General features: G+C 37.9%; 1 protein-coding gene across 3 annotated transcripts in view; it reads left to right on the top strand.

Annotated features, from left to right (window-relative positions):
- ZNF280C (zinc finger protein 280C) overlaps positions 1–14,851 on the top strand; it is a 62,952-nt gene extending 48,101 nt beyond the window's left edge. For 2 of the 3 annotated variants that reach the window (XM_053201686.1, XM_053201687.1), the window contains exons 16-20: positions 15–155; positions 7,687–7,749; positions 10,530–10,648; positions 10,797–10,833; positions 14,706–14,851. In XM_053201686.1, coding sequence (XP_053057661.1) covers positions 15–155; positions 7,687–7,749; positions 10,530–10,648; positions 10,797–10,833; positions 14,706–14,784 — 439 coding nt within the window. In that variant the 3' untranslated portion in view covers positions 14,785–14,851. Of the gene's footprint in view, positions 1–14; positions 156–7,686; positions 7,750–10,529; positions 10,649–10,796; positions 10,834–10,957; positions 12,622–14,705 lie in introns of those variants that run through there. The other variant, XM_027054403.2, reaches the window with a different exon arrangement.
- The last annotated feature ends 7,034 nt before the right edge of the window (positions 14,852–21,885 follow it).

The raw sequence follows: 21,885 nt of genomic DNA, 5'->3' as shown, positions 1-21,885 counted from the left end.
TCTGTCTCCATAAGGTGCCGTCGGGGAATTCACAAGTGCATTGAGTGTCATTCCAAAATAAAAGATTTTGCAAGCCACTTTTCAATATATATCCACTGTAATTTTTGCAAATACAACACTAACTGTAACAAAGCCTTTATAAATCATATGGTGAGGTAAGTTAAACATGTACACCACCAATCAAAATTGCTATTTAACAATTTTGTTTTTTAAAAATAAAGTTGTTTTTTTAGAAGCCAGTTTGTCACATAAGGGGCTAAAAGGATCTAGCAATAGGGAACATCTAGGATATTACTTAATATTATTTTCCAATGTAATACCTTATGAAATTAAGGGGACAAAAGTTTTAAGAGCAGTTAGACCAATGAAATTAGAATAGGTTTGGTAGGAAATTTGTTTTTCTAAGTCTTTTAAGAAGTGGTATTTTCAAACATAAAATTTTTAATGTTTTTAAAATATATGTCAAATAAATACATGTAACCACAAGAGTGTTAGCCTCTTCAAAGGAGTCACTTTGAGAGACTCCAGGTTTGTCAAAGATGCTAAGAACAATATTGGCACTCTCATGAATGGACTCTCTTCCTCCCTTCTCCCTCCCTTCTGCCCCTTCCCTTTCATCCATCTTTCTGTCCATTAGCCTTTCAAGCCATTTATCTTTGTATTCATTCAATGAAATGTGAAGTGAGAGACTATAGGTATATTTTAGTCATGATGCTGCTGTTAGAATTCCTTTTCAGACAAAAGTTCAGTTTGAGCACCTACCATGTACTCTGTGCTAGAGAAAAACTTCAGAGACCACACTACTTCACTACTTTCATTTGAACCTCATTAGTAGTAGCTTACTTTATTCTTTCAGGAAGGATTTTTTAAAAATATGTAAGAATTGTTCAGATATAAATATGCTAAGTTGATTATTCAAACTGAGGTCGTTCCATGTATTTTCAGTCAGAAATAAAGTGGTTTTCTTGCAGATCATAACAAGACCTCTGTTACCTGTTACCCCCCTTCCTTACCACTGTCCCAATGTACTTCATCATATACAATATTTATTCATTTTGAGTTCTCATTACCTGATGATTTTGAGTCTTGACCCTTCTTTCCAGTGCAGCAGCACCAAACTTGATATCAACCTCACCCTTAAGGTCATCTGTTTTGAATGTTGCTTGCTTTTTGTCCTAGAATCTTTTATATCTTCAGTCATGTTTAACCTTACTATCCTTGAATCTCTTACCCTTTTTGATCTTTCTCTCTGCTGCTTTCCAAACTACCAAACTGTGTTTGATTTAATTATCTCTGAATCCATGATTTTTTTTTAAAAATGTTTATTTTTGAGAGAGAGTGAGAGAGTGCAAGCAGGGGAGGGAGGGGGGATGGGGGACGTTTCAGGGTATCCGAAGCAGGCCCTGAGCTGACACCAGAGAGCCCAATGCAGGGCTTGAGCCTGGGAACCACAAGATCATGACCTGAGCTGAAGTCTAACACTTAACCAACTGAACCACTCAGGCAACCCTCTGAATTCATGATTTTTAACTTTAATTTGGTTGTGCATTTTTAAAAAGACCTCTTTATTTTTTTCTGCAGCACCTGTTTAAATCCTTTTCAATACCCTCAAGGTTTTATTTTAGTCTCTTAGTTGTTAGTCTCTTTCCTAGTAACTACCCAGAGGTCATCCTTCTCATTTTTCCCAAGATTAACTTTTTTCTATCGCAAGTTTTTCCCCCTTTATCCAGGTATCTCAGAAAAAGACATTTCTCACTTTTCGAAAGCTAATCCTGCTTTCATTTGCATTCATCTCTTCCATTTGCTCCACAACCTTACTCCTTTATTTTGTGCCTTCATTTCATCTCTTTCTACCTCATTCCTTCTGCCTGCTAATATTTTCAGGTATTTTTCTAGAATGAAGGCGATTTGCGTTTTCTTTGTGTATTTTCTTGTCTTCCTTTTATTGTCAACATTTTCAAGAGTTTCTTTACTATCTTATTTGCTATTTCTTTACCCTTTGTAATTTGAGTATCGCCCCACCTGTCAGTTAAAGCTTCCCCTGTAAAGGTTATCAGTCATATCCTAATCATTAAACGTATTCATTATTTTTTATTCTTACTTTTCCGTGACTTCTTTAGAATATTTGATACTTTTCATCACTCACTTTTGAAAATCTTCTTGTCAACTTAAACTGTTACCATCACTTTTTTTCTTCCCTTTTGGCTACTTCTCTATTTCATTACCTTTTCTTTTTTTTGCCTCAGACTATTTTTTAGTTTTTAAGTTTTTAATTTTAGTTCCAGTATAGTTAACATACAGTGTTATATTAGTTTCAGGTGTACAAGATGATGATTCAGCAATTCCATATATTACTGGGTCCTCATCATGACAAGTGCACTTCTTAATCCACATCACCTATTTCACCCATCCCTTCCACTTCCCCTCTGGTAACCATCAATTTGTTCTCTGCAGCTAAGCATCTGTTTCTTGGTTTCTCTCTCTCTCTCTCTCTCTCTCTCTCTCTCTCTCTCTCTCTGCTGATTTGTTTTGTTTCTTAAATTACACATATGAGTGAGATTATCTGGTATCTATCTTTTCTGATTGACTTATTTCGCTTAGCATAATACTCTCTAGCTCTACCACATTGTTGTGAATGGCAAGATTTCATACTTTTTTGTGGCTGAATAATATTCCATTTGTGTGTATGTGTGTGTGTGTGTGTGTGTACATATATATACCACATCTTCTCTATCTGTTCATCTGTTAATGGATACTTGGGCTGCTTCCATAGTTTGGCTATTTTAAATAATGCTACAATAAATATAGGGATGCATGTATGTATCCCTTTGAGTTTTTGCATTTGCGGGGGGCGGGGGGGGTAGAAAACCAGTAGTGTGGTTACTGGATCCTAGGGTAATTCTATTTTTAACTTTTTGAGGGATCTCCATACTGTTTTCCACAGTGGCTGCATCAGTTTGCATTCCCACTAACAGTGCATGAGGGTTCCTTTTCCTACACATCCTTGCCAACACCTGTTGTTTCTTGTGTTTTTGAGCTTAGCCATTTTGACAGGTGTAAGGTGACATCTCATTGTGGTTTTGATTTGTATTTCCCTGATGATGAGTGATGTTGAGCATCTTTTCATGTGTCTGTTGGCCATCTGGATATCTTCTTTGGAGAAATGTCTGTTTATGTCTTCTGCCCATTTTTAATTAGATTGTTTGGTTTTTTTTGGTGTGACTTGTATCAGTTCCTTATATATTTTAGATGCTAACCCTTTATTGGATATGTCATTTGCAAATATCTTCTTCCATCCAGTAGGTTACCTTTATTTCATTACCTTTTCTTTTTTTCAATCCTTCTTGCCTCTTTACTTTCCCTTTCTTGGTACCTTAATCACTCTCAGAATGTTATTTTACTTTTCTACTGTAAATCCTCCAATTTCAGTGCTGAGTTTTCCTAAGATCCATCTCTTCATCAGCTTGACAGATACTTTTATCTTTGACCCACTGGCATCTATAAAGAACAAAAATAAGTCAAACATTATTGTCTGTCTAGGATCCAAACTACTATCACCCCCAATACTCTTTAAGCTCAGTTTGTCTCAAGGTATCGTTTGCAGAAGTGTGGAGCATCAGCAAAATATAATACCCTTTAAGTTTCTGAAGCCTGTGGTGCTCTCTTGATCTGCCACCATTCATAATGACTTCCTGAATGTCTACCTGCTGCAGTTTACCACTCTGCCTCCCATCTACTGCAGGGGTTTCCATTCCGTGGTTGCCCTAAACCAGGCCCCAGCCAGTCTCTCTCAGTATACTGCTGGGAGGAATGCTGGTGTTTTCATTAATTGAAGTATAATTAACATAGATTAGTTTCAGGTGTACAATATAATGATTCTACAGTTCTATATATTGCTCAGTGCTTGTCAAGATAAGTGTGCTCTTAATCCACTTTATTTTGCCCATTCCCCTCCCCCCTCCTCTCTATCAACCACCAGTTTATTCTCTGTATTTAAGAGTTTAGGGGTTTTTTTGCCTCTTTTTTTGTTTCTTTATTTGTTTTGTTTCTTAATTTGCACATATCAGTGAAATCATAATGGTATATTTCTTTCTCTGGCTGACTTATTCTGCTTAGGATTATACCCTCTAGGTCTGTCCATGTTGTTGCGAATGGCAAGATTTCATTCTCTTTTATGGCTGAGTAATATTCCATTTTATATAGATAGATAGACACGCCGCAACTTTATCCATTCGTCTGTCAGTGGACATAAATTGAGTTGCTTCCGTATCTTGGCTATTATAAATATAATGGTGCAGTAAACATATAGGGGTCGTTATCTTGGCGTAAATACTCAGTAATGGAATTACTGGATTATATGGTAATTCTATTTTTGTTTTTTTGAGGAACCTTCATACTTTTTTCCACAGTGGCTGCACCAGTTTGCATTCCCACCAACAGTACATGAGGGTTCCTTTTTCTCCACATCCTTGCCAACACTTATTTCTCATGGTTTTTATTTTAGCCATTCTGACAGATGTTAACGTGATATCTCACTGAGGTTTTAATTTGCATTTCCCCAGGCGTGCCTGGTTGGCTTAGATTGATTCTAGGGTCTTGAGTTCAAGACCCATATTGGGCATAGAGCTTTTTAAAAAAATTAATTTGCATTTCCTTGATGATTAGTGATATTAAGCATCTTTTCATGTTATCGGTCATCTGCATGTCTTCTTTGGAAAAATGTCTCTGGACTATTTTGTTGTAGTCCCAGTAGTTTAATTTTGCTTTGGTTTCCCTTACCTGAGGAGACATACCTAGAAAAATGTTTCTACAGCTGGTGTCAAAGAAATTACTGCCTATGTTGTCTTCTAGGATTTTTATTGTTTCAGGTGTCACATTTAGGTCTTTAATCCATTTGGAGTTTATTTTTGTGTGTGGTGTAGAAACGTGGTCCGGTTTCATTTCTTTGTATGTGGCTGTGCAGCTTTCCCAGCACCATTCATCAAAGATACTGTCTTTGTCAGTATCTTGCATCCTTTGTCATAGATTAATTGACCATGTAAGTGTGGGTTGATTTCTGGGTTCTCTATTCTGTTCCATTGATCTATGTGTCTGTTTTTGTGCCAGTACTATACTGTTCTGAACACTACAGCTTTGTAGTATATCTTGAAATCTGGAATTGTGATGCCTCCAGTTTTTTTCTTCTTTTTCAAGATTGCTTTCGCTATTCGGGGCCTTTTGTGGTTCCATGCATATTTTAGGATTATTTTTTCTAGTTCTGTGAAAAATGTTGTTGGTATTTTGAAAGCGATTAAGAATGCTGGTCTTTTATTCTGTGCCAAACACACGACTGCCCCAATGGAGCTTTAATTCTAACCATAATTTATAGGAGATTAAATTGGAAAATATTTTTAGTGTTTCTTAAACCCATGGTCATTCCGTCCTCCTGTCTCCCATTTTCCATAGGTTCCTTGGCTGTCTTGTAGGACCTCCCATATCAGTTCTGTCCCCACATATTTCCAGTTGGCCTCAGGCTTCCTTTGTAACCTTCTCCTATTTTCCAGTGAGCCCCAACCCTGCATTGCATTGTCATCACACACACAGAGCACTTATTATTAGCCTCATATAGAACCGAAAGCTTCCACTTCTACTTTTCTAAGGGCCTTTGCATTTCCCCTAATTCAGCGATGCCTTGCTTCCTTTGTTGCCTCAGGTACCCTCCCCCTGAATGGTACACCCTGACCCAGTGTGGACTTTTGTCATAGATTTGAGCTCTGCATCCACAGAAGCCTCATTTTCTTAGAGGTTGAGTACCTTTATTCCCAACCCATACTAACTCTATAACCACAAATCAGGCCCCCCAAATTAATTAATCTTCCCCAACATATAGTTTGTTTCATATTCAGTATCTAAAGTGTCTTTCCTTATTTGTTATTCCTTGGAATCCCCCTCTCCTTCCCTTTCAGTTTACCTTCTTTTGTGAGGAATCTGATCCCCACAGCCACATAATAGGAATCATTCCTTCCTTTGAGTTCTGTACCATTCAGCTATTCTGCCTCGTATTAAATATGTGCCTGTCTTATCTACTTGAGAAACAGTTCTTTGCATTCATCATGGCACCTATTCTGCAGCTGTTTTCACAGGATTATAACTAGCCAGAATCTTCCTTTTCCCATGCATAGGTGGTATGCTGGTGATAGTTACCTTGTGTCTCAGGATAATCATTGATCTGGTGTGCTGGCTGGTTTGGGTCTGTCAGTGCAAGCTAGGGCCAGTGTTTCTCAAACTGTAGCTTGCATAAGAATCACCTGAAAAACTTGAACTGATTTCTGGGCCTCACTGCCAGCAATGAATTCAGTAGGTCTAGAATGGGACCTGAGACTTTGTATTTCTGATGATTTCCCAGGGGGTATGGATGCTGCTGGTCCATGAACCACACTTTTGGATACTGTTGTATGCTAGTCCTTGTTAATCCTGCCTGGTTTTCTAATACAGGAAAGCTTTCCTTCTCAGTTTAGAAGGGGATATAAAAGCTATTACCATTTGTTGCAAAATTTGGTTAGTGTTTTTTTTGTTCTGTGCATAGAGCTCTGTTTTCTTTAATTCGCTTTCCCTAAAGGCTCTCCTAATAATTGCAAAAGATTCTTTAAATGTTTCATTTTACTGATGGCAAGTAATGTAATTTATCCCAAGTAGCATTTACCTCGAGGATCATTCAGATTCTCTCCCCTTGCTAATAAGTATAATAAAGTGATAATTATTATTCATAACAATTTATATTATAGCAAAATACGTTATTAGCAAATACCTTTTAAATTGTTTTCAACTCAGGGCACCTGGGTGGCTCAGTCGGTTGAGCGTCTGACTCTTGGTTTTGGCTTCGCTCATGATTTCATGGTTTGTGGGTTTGAGCCCCACATTAGGCTCCACGCTGACAGTGCAGAGTCTGCTTGGAATTCTCTCTCTAAAAATGAAAAAATAAATAGTTTTCAACTCTTAATAGTTGAAAAAATTTAATTTTATGCTCTTTGCATTTTTAACTTTGAGGGTTTTTTAAATAAAGGTGAGGGTACTGATCATTTAAGAATATTCTCAGGAAGGGGCACCTGGGTGGCTCAGTCAGCTGAGCATCCAACTGTTGATTTCAGCTCTGGTCGTGATCCCAAGGTTGTAGGATCGAGCCTCGCATTGGGTTCTGTGCTAAGCATTGAGCCTCCTTGAGAATATCTCTCTTCTTCTGCCCCTCTCTCCTGCTCACATGCATGCACACACTCTCTCTCAATATAATTAATTAATTAATTAACATTAAAAAAGAAAATACAAAATAAAAGTCTTGAATTAGGGACACGTATGTAGCTCGGTCAGTTAAGCATCTGACTCTTGGTTTCGGCTTGGGCCATGATCTCACGGTTCGTAGGTTCAAGCCCCGCATCAGACTCTGCACTGTCAGCGCTGAGCCTGCTTAGGATTCTCTCTCCCTCTCTCTCTGCCCCTCCCTCACTTGTACACTGTCTCTCTCTCTCTCTCAAAATAAATACATAAACATTTTTTTAATCTTGAATTAAACAGATGAATAATAGAATTTTAATAATTTAGCTCATGATCTTTTATTCAAAGCTAAGAAACTAAACATGTACTTGAAATGTGTTCATAAAATTAATATGAATTACTGTATAATAACATCTCATCTGTCTGTTCTTTTTCCAGCTCTCATAGCAACCATCCAAGTAAACGGTTTTATATTTTTAAGAAGCATTCTGGAATTCTCAGGTAACTAGTTGATCTTTTTCCATTTTCTCTATTGAAAAATTCTAGTAACTTTTTTAACCCGATTCTTGAGTACCTTGTTTGGAAAATGAAGTGATTACTACCAGACGTAATACAGTTCTCTTCATTATAGCATAGAACAAAGCAGAAATAGCCTATATTCTCTGGCTAAACTTTGTTTCAGTGGTGTTAGGCAATAAGGCGAAACTTTCATGGATTTACATTATAAAATAAAAAACATTTGAAGATTAAAAAGAGGTTTAAAATAATCTAGTAAATCGACTAACACATTTTGATTTTGAGCAATATATAGCCTTCATAATTCTTGGGATTTTTTTTTTCATTTTTAAATAAAGTACACAACCTGTTTACTCTACAAAAGGAATTGCTGATGAACATTTTGAAAGGCACTGATAATTAACCCTAATTATACCACACACGCTTAGCTCAGAATCCACTATGCATCATTTTTCCACATTCTTCTGCTTTCTTTTTACTTCATCTTCTTTTGTTTATTTTGTTCATGTTGTCATTGCTATTTGAAATATCAGTGCCAAGATTTTGGTAGCATCAAGATGTCTTATGGCTAAGACGTAGACTTAAGTTTAGCCAGTACTTGTTTTGATGCTTTGGATTAATGGAAAAGCGGAATGGGAGATGATACATCTCAGGACCTTTGTATTCATTATTCCTTCTGCCTTGTTCACTCTTCCCCAGATATCTGCATGGCCAGTTCCTTCCTTTAAATCTCTAGTCTAGTGAGTGAGACTTTCTTTGACCACTCCATTTAAAATAGCATCCTTTCCCCTAGGCCCCATCCTCACCACTACCTATCTCCATTTATTTTATTTTTCTTCACTTTTTGCTTTCCACCATATTGTATACTTCACTCTTTTGTTTATTGTCTGTGTCTTCTCACTAGAATGTGTGTGGTTTGGATATTTGTCTATGCCATATGTTTACTGAGCATTGAATAGTGCCTGACACATGGTAGGCATTCTGTAAATATTTGAGTAAATTAATGTACATGTTGAAAATTACATATGTGGATGATGTTGGACCAACAGTTCATAGGCAGAGGAAAGTTTGATTCTATTTTAAAAATATATTCATGCTATTTTAAAAGTATTACTAAATTTAAGGAAATAGAATTTTTAAGAATGAAAAAGGACTTTTTAATTCTAAAGATGAGCGTTTATTTTATTTTTACATCATTGTTATCAAGCTCAGTTGTGTGGTTGATTCTTAAATTGATTCTATGACTTTAAAGATCTGAGACTTTTTTTCTCAATTTGGATGGGCCTCAGATTTAAATATAAAATTGATTAGTTTCTGTGTATGAGACTTAGCATATTTATAATTCTATAGAACAATAAATTTCGTAATTATTATTTTGTTAAAATGCAATGTTCATTTTTTAAATTTATTGTGTACCTATTATGTATAACACATCGTAGCAGTTCCCATAAAGATGACAGTGATGAAGAAGGCTTGTCCAACCTTCAAGGAATGTACAATATATGTTAAGGTGTGAATATACGTAACTACAGTAACATAAGAAGGTTTGCAGGGGCGCGTGGGTGGCTCAGTTGAGCATCTGACTTCAGCTCAGGTCATGATCTCGCAGTTCGCAATTGCAGGAGGCACATGGACTGTTTAAGATTATTATGGTAGTTAACATTGACTTAATAAGAATCTGGGTTAAGGTGGTGAAGTGGTATTACACTGTTTAAGAACATGGGCTCTGAAATCAAAGGGCTCACTTTCAAATCTAATTTTGGCCTTGATAGGTTTTTAAACCTGACCCTGTCCTCTATAAAAAAGTAATAATTTGTATAACACCTACGTCTTTGGTTTGTTACAGGATTCAGATAAGATAATATATCTAAAACCCTCAGCATGGCACAGAGTTAAGTGCTCAATAAATTGTTAATAATATAAAATATTTGAAATATTGACTATTTTAAGAAAAAAGAGAGTCAGAGATAATTTTGAGCCATTGTGTTGGGAGCATGACATCATAAGAGAGATTGGTTAGGGGGAATGGTTTTTGGCACTGGGGAGGAAAGCACAATTTCAGTGTATGAAGATCATTTTTGATGTTCCAGCGTGACACCCAGGTATAAATATATAGCAGGCTGTTAAGACTAGAACCACAGGGGAGCAGTCAGTCTAAGGTATGCTACTGGTTTTTATTCCTTGACACGTCGAAGTACTTAAATTTAAAGCATCCAGTGAACTATAAAACTATGTTTATGCTCGTTAATTGGTAATAACAATAATTAAATTATATGATTTACTTTTAAAGCCTTCCAATTTCTTTTCTAATTTTATCACCTCTAAAATAAGATACTAGATTATAGGCTCCACAGAGTTTGCCCTCTTTTGTTCACTCTTGTATCCGTCACATCTAGCAGTAGAGTGTGTGGAAAGAAGGTCCTCAGAAATGGGCCAAAGCATGGAAAGAATGTGACTTGCACAAGCTACACAAGTTGTTAGTGGAGCCACGATTAGGCTTTAGGTCTCTTGACTCTTGTCCTTTAGCAACCAGTATGAGAGGAAGTGGTTTATAAAGCAGTAAATGTTAGCATAACTTAAATGTGGCTATGTCATTTTCTAGGGTACCATTTCAGATAAATCAGGCTTATAGAACAAAATTGGCAATTGATGGTCATAACACATAAAAAGCAAATCAAGAGTTATTACATGGAAAAATAATTATTGAACGTGCCTATGGACTTGGATAAAAGATGAAAACCTTTGCTTTCCTTTCTTCTTCATAGGGGCATTACTCTAGTGTGCCTTAAATGTGACTTCCTAACTGATTCTTCTGGCTTAGATCGTATGGCTAAACACCTAAGTCAGCGTAAAACTCATACTTGCCAAGTTGTAATAGAGAATGGTATGTATTTATAATTGTGTTACTTTGAATATCTGATATTTATTCCAGTACTTTTGATCAGCCACAATATGGGCTCTTACGTACTAAACTGATGGTGTCACTCATCACCTATACTACTGTAAATGTAAACCTCTTCTTCTAATTTCAGTTCCTGAAAGTACCTCAACTTCTGAACCCTCGTCTGAGTAAGTTTAATTTCCATTTCCTGCATTTTTCTTTGATGGATTTTAGCACTGTTGCATTTTTAAATGTACCATTAATAGAAATGAAAAATATTAAAGTATTTTGTTTTTGTTTTTGTTTTTAAAGCGCTTGTTGAAATAGATTCCTGCTCTATGGAGCTCGTGCAACCTGGTGCAAGACAAGTTGGAATTTCCTAAGTTCAAAGTTCTGAAGTGTTTTCTTACACAAAGGCAGTTTCCTAAGTTCAAACTTCTGAAGTGTTTTCTCACACGAAGGCGGTTAAGCAGTTCATGACACTAGTTCTGATTCAGCTCTTTTCAGCTTTCAGATGGCACTAGATTCTTATTCCACCTTATCTTTGTGTCAGGTTAACATATCTTAACATAAGCTTTTTTCTCCAGTTGGCTCTCTCCAAAAATAGCTTTTGTTGCCATGGTCGTTTTTGCTTTGCTTAAAATAGTTTGTGTTTTTCTCTGCTGTACTTGCCTTCAGAATATTGCATTCCAAATGATACGGCTATTCATTTTCTTTGTCTGTTTTGTCTGGTTTCTTAGTTAATTTCTTATAAGTCTTACATTTTTAGGTCAGATAGCTGTCTTTTTCCTCTTTCCTTGTCTGTCATTGTTCTATTTTTCATATTTTTCAGATGCAGAAGCAACACAGAAATTTCAAAAAATGTCCAGGATACTCCTGGTCAGTGTCCCCCTTCGATGGACACAACTGATGCCTGTTCTCTCTTTCCAAGGAATGTGAATTATTTGACTGTGAGACCTCCTCTAGATTGTGGCCTTAAGAAATCAGATCTTGGGGAGAGTCCCTTCCTTCATGACTGGCCTCCCATAAGGCTGATGCTAATTTGGCCAGAGATGACCTCAAGGCCCACCAAATTGAGCACAACTTCCCACTGGGGGCTTTGGTTCTTGATCTTACGCTTATGGGTTCATTCTGACCAAGAAAGGCCCATCAAATCAATGCTTCAACGTCCAAGTTGGAGTTTAATCATTTTGGCTGCTGCCCTTTAATCTTCGTCTAGTATGCATGCAGTCCAAGGAATATAAAAACTGGTTGTGTAGGGAACCAAGGTTACTTTCATGTTCTTGGAAAATAAGTTTCTAAAATTACAGTTCCAAAGTTATAGTTATTTGTACTGTCATTTAAAGTTTTATCCAGTATTAATCCTAGGAGTTTTCAGCAATACTAATATTCAATTTTTTTAAGTTTAATTTTGTCTTGATTTTATGTTGTTCTTCACCAAATTATTGATGTGTGTTTGTTATGTCCACTTTTATCTCTTTTCTTTAAAACTTTTGTTTTGTGTTTGTTTTGTTTTGTTAAGAACTCCAAGAAATTCTTTAGAATTCTCTACAAATTTCACGTAGCTACCTATTGATAGCTTCTAGATTTGGTAGTTGTTCAGACCACTAGACAGGATTACATCTTCTGTCTGTCTTGGGACTATCATTAACATTATCTCAGTGATTAGGAGCTCAAAGACATAAAGAATTGGCAAAAAACACTTCCTACAGCCCTTAAAACAAATTTTAAAGTTATGTTTCTGTACATCTAATACATAATATCTTCTTAGCCATTAATGTAATCCCTTTGGATAAAGATAATATATTCAGAAAATATTGGGACCAAAAAATGCACTTGTTTCTTGCCCATATATATATAGATGTATATTTTTTTTAATTTGGTGTTTGTTTATTTTGGTTACATTGAATATAGATTTGCTGAACAGTTTTGATGTTATTACTTATTTTTTTAATAAAATTTGTATTGGTAAAGTGCCTCAGGAATTATTTTCTCATAAATAACGTCATATAAAAGCTGTAGATTTTACCGTGTAACTAGGAGCATTGCTTTGCTTCTTACATGGAAGCCTGATTCCTTGGCCTACAGACTGAGAGCTTCACCAAATGCATCTTGCAGTTTTTCTTCCAGCACAGTTAAAAGTTCGCTATTTATACTTTACTAATTTCTTGGACTTTGGAGGCTGACAAAGCCCCTTTGTGATCTTAATAACTATTAAGGTGGTCAGGCTTTGAAGTTGTTTGACTCCATCATGAGTGGTTTTTTCATCTTAACATCAGAACTTCTTGTACTTTTTACTTGCACTTTGAAACTGTCTTAGTCCCTTTGGGCTGCCATAACAGTATCATTGACTAGGTAACTTATGAGCAACAGAGATGTATTTCTCATAGTTCTGGAGGCTGGAAAGTCCATGATCAAGGCACGGGCAGATTGAGTATCTGGGGAGGACCCACTTCCTGGTGCATAGAAGGTCATGTTATTGCTGCATCCTCCTGGCAGAAGTGGGGAGAAAGTTCTGTTGTGTCTAATTTATAGGGACATTGGGGCACCTGGGTGGCTCAGTCAGTGAGGCGTCCAACTCTTGAGTTTGGCTCAGGTCATGATATCATGGTTCGTGAGGTCAAGCCCCGTGTCAGGCTCCATGCTGTCAGAGCTTGGGATTCTCTCTTTGCCTCTGTCTCTGCCCCTCCCCTCTGCGCAGCTGGCTTGCAGGTGCCCTCTCTCTCTTTCAAAGTAAATTAACATTTTAATTTATAAGGTTACTAATCCCATTCATGAGGGCTCCACCCTCATGATGCAGTCATCTCCCAAAGGCACACCTCCTAATGCCATCACATTCAAACATTCAGCTTATAGCAGAGACATATTGAAAGCCAGTTTCAATGGCCACCTGTTATGTAATCTATTTGTAATTCAGTCAAAAATGTGGAATCTATTAGTTTTAATTTTCCAGACATTTTTTTTTATTTAATGTTTATTTATTTATTTATTTTGAGAGAGGGAACGTGAGCAGGAGAGGGGCAGAGAGAGGGGGAGAGAGAGAATCCCAAGCAGGCTCTGCATTGCCAGTGCAGAGCCCAACGGGAGGCTCAAACTCATGAACCATGAGATCATGACCTGAGCCAAAATCAAGAGTCAGACGTTTAACCAACTGAGCCACCCAGGCACCCCCAGACTGATTTCTGCTGTAAATGATTTTCCAAAATCTCTAAAAGTGTGGTTTGTTAGTAGTGTTTCTACTACTACTTGTTTCTTAGTAGTAGACTTGACAATATTCGAGTCTTTATTTCCATATCTGTCCCTCTAGAATGTTTTTTCATTCACCATCTATCTTTTTTTTTACTTTTCAAAAATTGTAATGAAAACATGTAAATTTTTGCCATATTAACCATCTTCAAGTGAAAAATTAAGCACCAATTACACCAAGTTTTAAGCTTTTACCCAGAAATAACTTCTTTGTGGTTTCAACATAGATTCTCTTTTTATATACAGATATTTTCTCTGGATCTGTTATAGTTGAAGAATATGATAAACCAAAACACATTGTTGCTATAGCAATATTTTAGATAGGGGTACAGCTTTTTGTTCTTCCAATAAGATTCTGTTTCTTACAGTTTGTATTAGGTTCATTTTCTCAAAGTATAATACTCTTAAAGTTCTGTATCCTGTAGCACCATTTTTTTTTGCTTTGTTTCAATAAAACATTTCAGTCACTACTAAGCTTCTTATTATAGGCAGTTAGTTGAGTGTTAATTGGTGCAAATGAGTATTAGCTCTACATTTTGATCCCATTACCCTCAGGGTATTCTAAATAGTTCTTTCACTTGATTTAGAAATAGCCATCTCTCACATGTGTGCTTTTTAAAAGGTTACAGCTGAATAAAGGTGTGATTGGCTCAGTTTCAATCCATCACCATTATTAGAAAAATAACCTCCGAACTACAGAGACTTAGCTTCTTGTCCTTTTTTGTCACACTTTGCCAAAACATCTCTTTGGGCTTCGCTTCCTTGTTCAGCAAGTACTTATTGAGCACTTACTATGTGCCTAACACTATTCCAGGTTCTGGAAAAACAGACTGAAATCTCTTCCCTGGTGGAGCTTATATTTCAGTGGCGGAAGACAAGACAATAAAAAATAAGAAATTTATATAGTATGTTAGATGGTGATCAATGCAACGGAGCAAAATAAAGTGGGCAAGGAGGATGGTAAGTATGGGCTGGGGTTGGGAGGTTGCCATTTTAAATCTGGTGGTCAGGATAGGACTCTGTGGGAAGAGGACCTTGAGTAAGGACCTGAAGGAAGTGAGGAAGTAGGCCACTTGATTATCTATTGGAAGAGCGTTCCACAGAGAGAATAGCAAATGCAAAAGCCCTGAAGAGAAAATTGGAACCCCTACACATTGCTGGTGGGAATGTAAAATGGTTCAGCAACTGTGGAAAACAGTTCAGCAGTGCCTCAAGAAATTAAAACGTGGAATTACCATATAACCCAGCAGTTCTGCTCCTAGGTATATATCCAAAAGAATCAAAAAGCAGGGACTCAGATACTTGTACATGCATGTTCATAGCAGCATTCCTCCCAATGGCTAAAAGATGGAAACAGCTCAAGTGCCATCAATAGATGAAGGAATAAATAAATTGTGGTATATTCATACAATGGGATAATATTTAGCCATAAAAAAAGGAATGAAGTACTGATTCATGCTACAATGTGGATGGACCTCAAAAACATGCTATGTGAGAAAAGCCCGTCACAAGAGATCACATATTGTATAATTTCATTTATGTGCAATATCCAGAATAGATACATCCATAGAGATAGCAGATTGATGGTTGCCAGGGCCTGAGAGGGGAAGTGGGAATGGGCAGTGACTACTTAATGGGTACACGGTTTACTTTGGGGTATGATGGAAATGTTTAGGAAAGAAATATAGGTGGTTGTACAACATTGTAAATGAACTAAATGCCACTGAATTGTTCAAGATGGTTGAGTTCTTAAATTTTGATTTTAAATTATGTGAATCTCACCTCTACAAAAACAAGCTTAAGTTTAGCAAATTAGGAATTTGAAGGAAACCTTTTTAACCTAACCTAATAAAAATCAGCTAACATAATGTGCTGCAAGGTAGAAATAATGAGTCCTGAAGTAAGGTCATGCTTGGCTCATGGAACAGCAACAAGACCAATGGGGCTGCAGTGGAGGGGGTGTTGGACAGGGGAGCTTGTAGTAGGAGATGGGGCCTGTGAGATGATGTGGGCCATGTAGTATAGGGACTTCTAGGCAATTGTAAGGATTTGGCTTTCACTCAGAGATAGGAAGCCATTAGTGGATTTTGAATGGAGAAGTCTTTTATACCTCAATGAAAAACAAAAATTCTGAGGTGCCTAGGTGGCTCTGTCGGTTAAGCAGCAGACTCTTGGTTTCAGTTCAGGTCATGATCTCAAGTTTCGTGAGTTTGAGCCCCGCATCGGGCTCTGCGCTGACAGTGCAGAGCCTACTTGGAATTCTCTCTCTCTCTCTCTCTCTCTCTCTCTCTCTCTCTCTCTCTCTCTCTCTGCCCCTCCTCCACACACACGCACAGGCACTCTCTCAAAATAAATAAATATACTTAAAGGGAGAGGTCCCTCAAAAAAATTGAAAAAAGAAAAACAAACATTCTTAATTACAGTCTTAATAGGATCACTAGTTGCTGTCTTGAAAATAAGCTGTAGGGGACCAAGGGCAGAATCAGGGAGGTCAGCTAGGAAGCTGTTTTAACAATCCAGATGGAAGATAGTAGAGGTTTAACTAGGATAGGTGAAAGTGTAGGTGATAAGTGGCTCAACTGGGGGACTATCCTGAAGGTTGAGCCAACAGAATTTGTTGGTGGTTTGGGTATGAGGTATGAGAGGAAAAGTGTTGTGGAGGACAGCACAGCCATTAGTCTAAGCAACTGGAAAGGTGATGTTGTTAACTGAGATGGAGAAGACTAAAAGATGAGGACTTTGATTTGGGACATGTTTGAATTTGAGATGCCTATTAGATATGCTGGTGTGGATGTCATGGACATCCTGATGTGTGAGTTTGGGGTTTAGAGGAGAAGTCCAGGCTGTCAGTAACATTTAAATTTATTAAAGAGTTACAAGGCTATGAAATCACCAGGGGATAGACTAGGGATAGAGTAAGGACAGGGTTCACAGATTGAGCTCCAGGGCATTCCAACAACAAGAAGTTAGAGAGATGAGAGGGAATCAGCAGAGGAGAGAGTAAGGAGTTGCAGGTAATGTGAGAGGAACTCCAGCGTAGTGACTGTGTCCTTGATCTCAGAGGTCCTATTTGTACACCATGGGTACTAAATTGTTCTAGAGTTCTTGGATTCTATGATGCTACTTTGGTTATACCTAAACATCAGTTATAAATTGTTCTTAGAAGAAAGTGAATTCAGAATGCCACATACCACTATCCCCAAATAGCAGAAACAGGCACTCTTTCAAAATTAATAGAATGAAATGCCCCAGTTAGTCCTAGGCATGGTTAACTCCCCACCATGGACTTTCATAAAAATAACACTCTTCCACTTCTGCAAAAGAAAGTATCTATATTGGGGCGCCTGGGTGGCTCAGATGGTTAAGCATCCGACTTCGGTTCAGGTCATGATCTCACAGTTCATGAGTTCAAGCCCCGTGTCAGGGGGCTCTGTGCTGACACTTAGAGCCTGGAGTCTGCTTCAGATTCTGTGTCTCCCTCTCTCTCTGCCCCTCCGCTGCTCACACTCTGTCTCTCTCTCTCTCTCAAAAATAAATAAACATTAAAAATTTTTTAAAAAAGAAATCATCTAGATCTAGAGTGAATGTCCATAATTTATAAATGGTCTGCAACATAAAGGTGCCATGGTCAAATAAACTTAGGAAATACTGGGTTATACTTGTATAGATTATTATTGGATTGTTCATGCTACATGCGTTTGGTTCTCTAAGAGAACTCAGCACTTATTTTGACCCTGGAATTTCTGCACCCCCCCCATACTTAATAACTTCTAAACATTAATCTCCACAAGATACAGTGGAGAATGCTGACCTAGATTAGTTATTAGTCAGATTTTCTGAACTGGAAAATAAAAAATAGTTGAATGAGGGTGTTGACTAAGATGAACTTCTAGACATTTCATTCATGTTCATGAATCATTTGTAAGGTGGAGTATGTAACAGGTTAGCAGTATCCATTTTCATAGTCTTAGAAATTATATCAGGAAAAAAATTGTATGTTCATTATGATCTATGTAAAATCTAAGAAATGAATAACTGGAACAGACCAGTAATTTGTGTTGGAGGGTATGGTCATCTTAAATTATTTCAAACTCAAGAAGCTTCAGGCTCTTATCGTAATAATGTCTAGCTTCTCTCTATAACTTGTTATGCTTAGCTTATCAGTCTACCCACTTGCCTACTTTTCTTGCAACTGTTACTATTTTTAGCCTGTTATTATCTATTAAGGGGTTTCTTTGTGAAGTTTACTTCCTGCTTACACAGCTTCAAGAGATCTTCCTTGATATGAGCTTTGATACCTGACCCCAGAGTAAACCCTCCCTGTACCATAAAGGGGCAGTGTGGGTGAGTGGCTAAGAGCCCAGGCTCTGCAGCAGACTGCCGAGGATGGATGGAGTTCGTGGCCCTACCAATGTCCAAATGTGTGTGACTTTGAGCTCCGTGCCTCAGTTTCCTCATTTTTAAAATGCAGACACCAGTACCTACTCATAAGGCTGAAGGAATTAAATGACTTCACACTTACGTGTACACACTTAGAACAGTGGTTGGCACACAGGAATGTAAGTCCCCATTGTTACTATTATTGTTAGTTTATTACCACCCTTCCTGATTTTATTTTTGTTTTCATTTTATTCAGATAGATCTTCAGCCTATTTTTCATTATGACCTTTCTCCAATCATTTCTGATAAGCTTCTTTTCCTAACCCATTGTGTCTTTCTTGAGAGTCATTGTTGAAGCACATAGTACTGGGTGGGCATGCCATTAGATTTGTAGTGTCGCAAGCACACCAGACTTTTATTTTTATGGAAGTTATATGAGTGCTCCTAGGTTCATCTGAGTCATAACTGCCTTTTTAAATAATATTAAGGTATTTTCCCTAAATTATACTGCCTTACTCTTGACCACACCATGGTTTGCCTCACACTCAAACTCACACACCTCACTTCTCTGATTCTGAGATCCTTCTGCAGCCTCACCCCTGTCACTTTGTTATTCGACCACCTGAAAAGCTTGCTGTCATTAACAAACTCAGGCTAGTGTGTATCTCTTCTGTTTTTAATCTCTCATGCTGAAACATGCGTGTTTATCCATACCACTGTAACGTATGGTGGTGTAAACAGAGCTAAGCCTTGAAATAAGACAGTCCTAGGTGTAAATCCTGGTTTTGTGTCTAACCAGTTGTGGAGCCTCAAATAAACTACCTCAAGCCTCAGTTTCTCATCAGTGAAAGGTATGTAATGACAATTTCCTCACAAATTTGCTATAAGGATTGTGTGTAAGATTTGGCACTGTCTTTTAAAAATTTTTTTAGTGTTTATTTATATTTGAGAGAAAGGGACAGTGTGCAAGGGGGGGCGGTGCAGAGAGAGAGGGAGACATGGAATCTGAAGCAGGCTCCAGGCTCCAAGCTGTCAGCACAGAGCCCGATGTGGGACTCGAACCCACGAGCCGTGAGATCATGACTTGAGCTGAAGTTGGACGCTTAACCGACTGAGCCACCCAAGCGCCCCTGATTTGGCACTGTCTTGACAAAAAGTAGGCATTCAATAACTGCTGCTGCTTACACTACTACCCCTAATGTTAGTGCTATTCCTGCTGCTGCTTCTGCTGTTATTGCTTTCATTGCTGTTGCTACTATTACCACTGCTGAGAGAAGACCCTGGAAGCTGCTCGTGTGGAATCTTCTCATTGACAGTTTTAGTGGCAATCCATCAGGACTGTGGTTATCTGTAACTTTGTCTTATAGTGCCCAGGTCTTGTAATACATTCCTCCAAACTGCTGGATGGGTGATGTGTTCTCACAGTGCTTCAATTACGTGTGGTATAATTCTCTAACATTGAAAATGAGTGTAGTTCTGTCTAAAGGCTATGAAATGACACTGTCTTGTTGAAAACTAGTATAGAATCCAGTCTACTGTGGAGGAAAACATTTCTCTTGTGCTTAGAGAGTCCTTTCCTTACAGGAAACTTTTAAGTAATTGTTACCAGGAATTCATTTCCAGGAATTTCAGCTACTTATCCAATACTATTAATTTTGTGGAAAAGTATAATTGTAAATACCAGCAGTAAAGTGGCACATTGGACTCGCTGCTGTTGACACAGAGCCCACTTTGGGTCCTCTGTCCCCCTCTCTGCCCCTTCCCCACTTGTGCTCTGTCAAATATAAACATTAAAAAAAAGAAGTACCCTTGTTTTCAGAGGTAAAGGATATTGTCACTCAATCTTGGAATTGCTGTTTGCCCCTTATCATCTTCTCCCTTCTCCAATTCTCCAACATATCTACCTGACTACCTTCATTATAGAAGGAACATTTTAAGTTGTACAAGTTTCTTTTCTTGATAAAATGTTGACAATAGAATGAGGTAATTCTGTTTCGCAAACCTTTGGAGCCTCAGAGCATAAGAATTCTTGAGTGAATCAGTAAATATCTTAAGCTTAGAAAATTAGGCTATTTAATCAGTTGTCTGATACTGATTGGATCAAATGTCCTAAAGACCACAGTGTGAAGTGATTTTCAAAGTTTATTTAGTTCTTTTGGTGACTTTCAAGTGGCTTTGTGGTCAAATTATCTCAGTTCTGAATAATTTAAAACCAGAATATATTCAATGCAGATTCATTTTCAAAACTGAATGATCAGGAAAAACCTGAATGTCTTCCACTTTCATTTCTTCCCTGTGCCCTTTGTATCAGGGAAATTGAATAAGTATAATATATGAATTTTTTCTATAAACTACATTTCACATATGTTATCTTAGTTAAACTTTCAAAAAAGTCTTGTAAAGATGATTTTCAATCCCATTTTACAGATAAACTGAGTTCACTTGTCATTCTGAAAATAAAATGGTATCAGAAAGTACTGACTTGTTCATGTTACGGAAACATCATCCTCCCTGCCCTGGTTTTAGTCAAATCTGAGCATTTTCATTAATGAAAACAAGCACAATTTCAAAGCTGACTCCTTTTTATTTTTTAATTTTTTAATGTTTATTTTTGAGAGAGAGAGAGAGTGCGCACAAACAGGGAGGGGGTAGAGAAAGGGAGACAGAATCTGAAGCAGGCTCCGGGCTGTCAGTGCAAAGCCCAACGTGGGGCTCAAAGCCACGAACTATGCCATCATCACCTGAGCTGAAGTCGAATGCTCAACCGACTGAGCCACCCAAGCACCCCAGCGCTGACTTACAATCTGTAGACAAATAAGCAATCCTTATTCAGAGGCCTAAAACTGCATTGTCTTCATAGGGGGCTTAAAATACATGTGGACCTTGAAAAAAACCTAATGCATGATCACACTGTTCATTGGAATGGAAAACTGGAAAGAATCTTAGAGGTCATTTCTTCCCATCTCAAATGGTGCAAAGAAGCTCTTCTAAAATACCCCTTTTGAAAACAGTTCCAGGGGCGCCTGGGTGGCTCAGTCGGTTAAGCGTCCGACTTCGTCTCAGGTCATGATCTCACAGTTTGTGAGTTCAAGCCCCACGTCGGGCTCTGTACTGACAGCTCAGAGCCTGGACCCTGCTTCGGATTCTGTGTCTCCCTCTCCCTTTGCGTCTCCCTCACTTGTGCTCTTTCTCTCTCTCTCAAAAATAAATAAAATTTAAAAAAAAATTTTAATGAAAAAAAAAAAAAGAAAACAGTTCCAATTGTTAAAGCCAGCCCATTCCTAGATTTTCCATCTCCTTATCCTGCCCTCACTCCTAGGAGGACAGTTTGATCCCTGGCTGCCTACTCAGTCCCTGCCCCCAGGTTCTGGGCCTATACCTGAGCTAATAGTGATTTCACTAGCTCAAGACCCAGTGCCTAGCATCCACTCCCATTTCATCTATTACTTGGTGTAAGTGCAGTAGGGGTGGAGTCCTTAGTCTCAGGCCCAGGAGCGCATCTTTCTCTCAGGCTTACGAGAAATAGAGACGAATAAGAGAAGTTAGCTTTGTGGCTCTAGCTGTGCAGTTAGACGGACCTGGGCTATACCCTGCTCTAACACCGAGCAGCATTG

Source organism: Acinonyx jubatus, chromosome X, assembly GCF_027475565.1.
Source record: "Acinonyx jubatus isolate Ajub_Pintada_27869175 chromosome X, VMU_Ajub_asm_v1.0, whole genome shotgun sequence".
In the NCBI taxonomy this organism is placed as follows: Eukaryota; Metazoa; Chordata; class Mammalia; order Carnivora; family Felidae; genus Acinonyx; species Acinonyx jubatus.
This window is presented reverse-complemented; position numbering and strand designations above follow the sequence as displayed.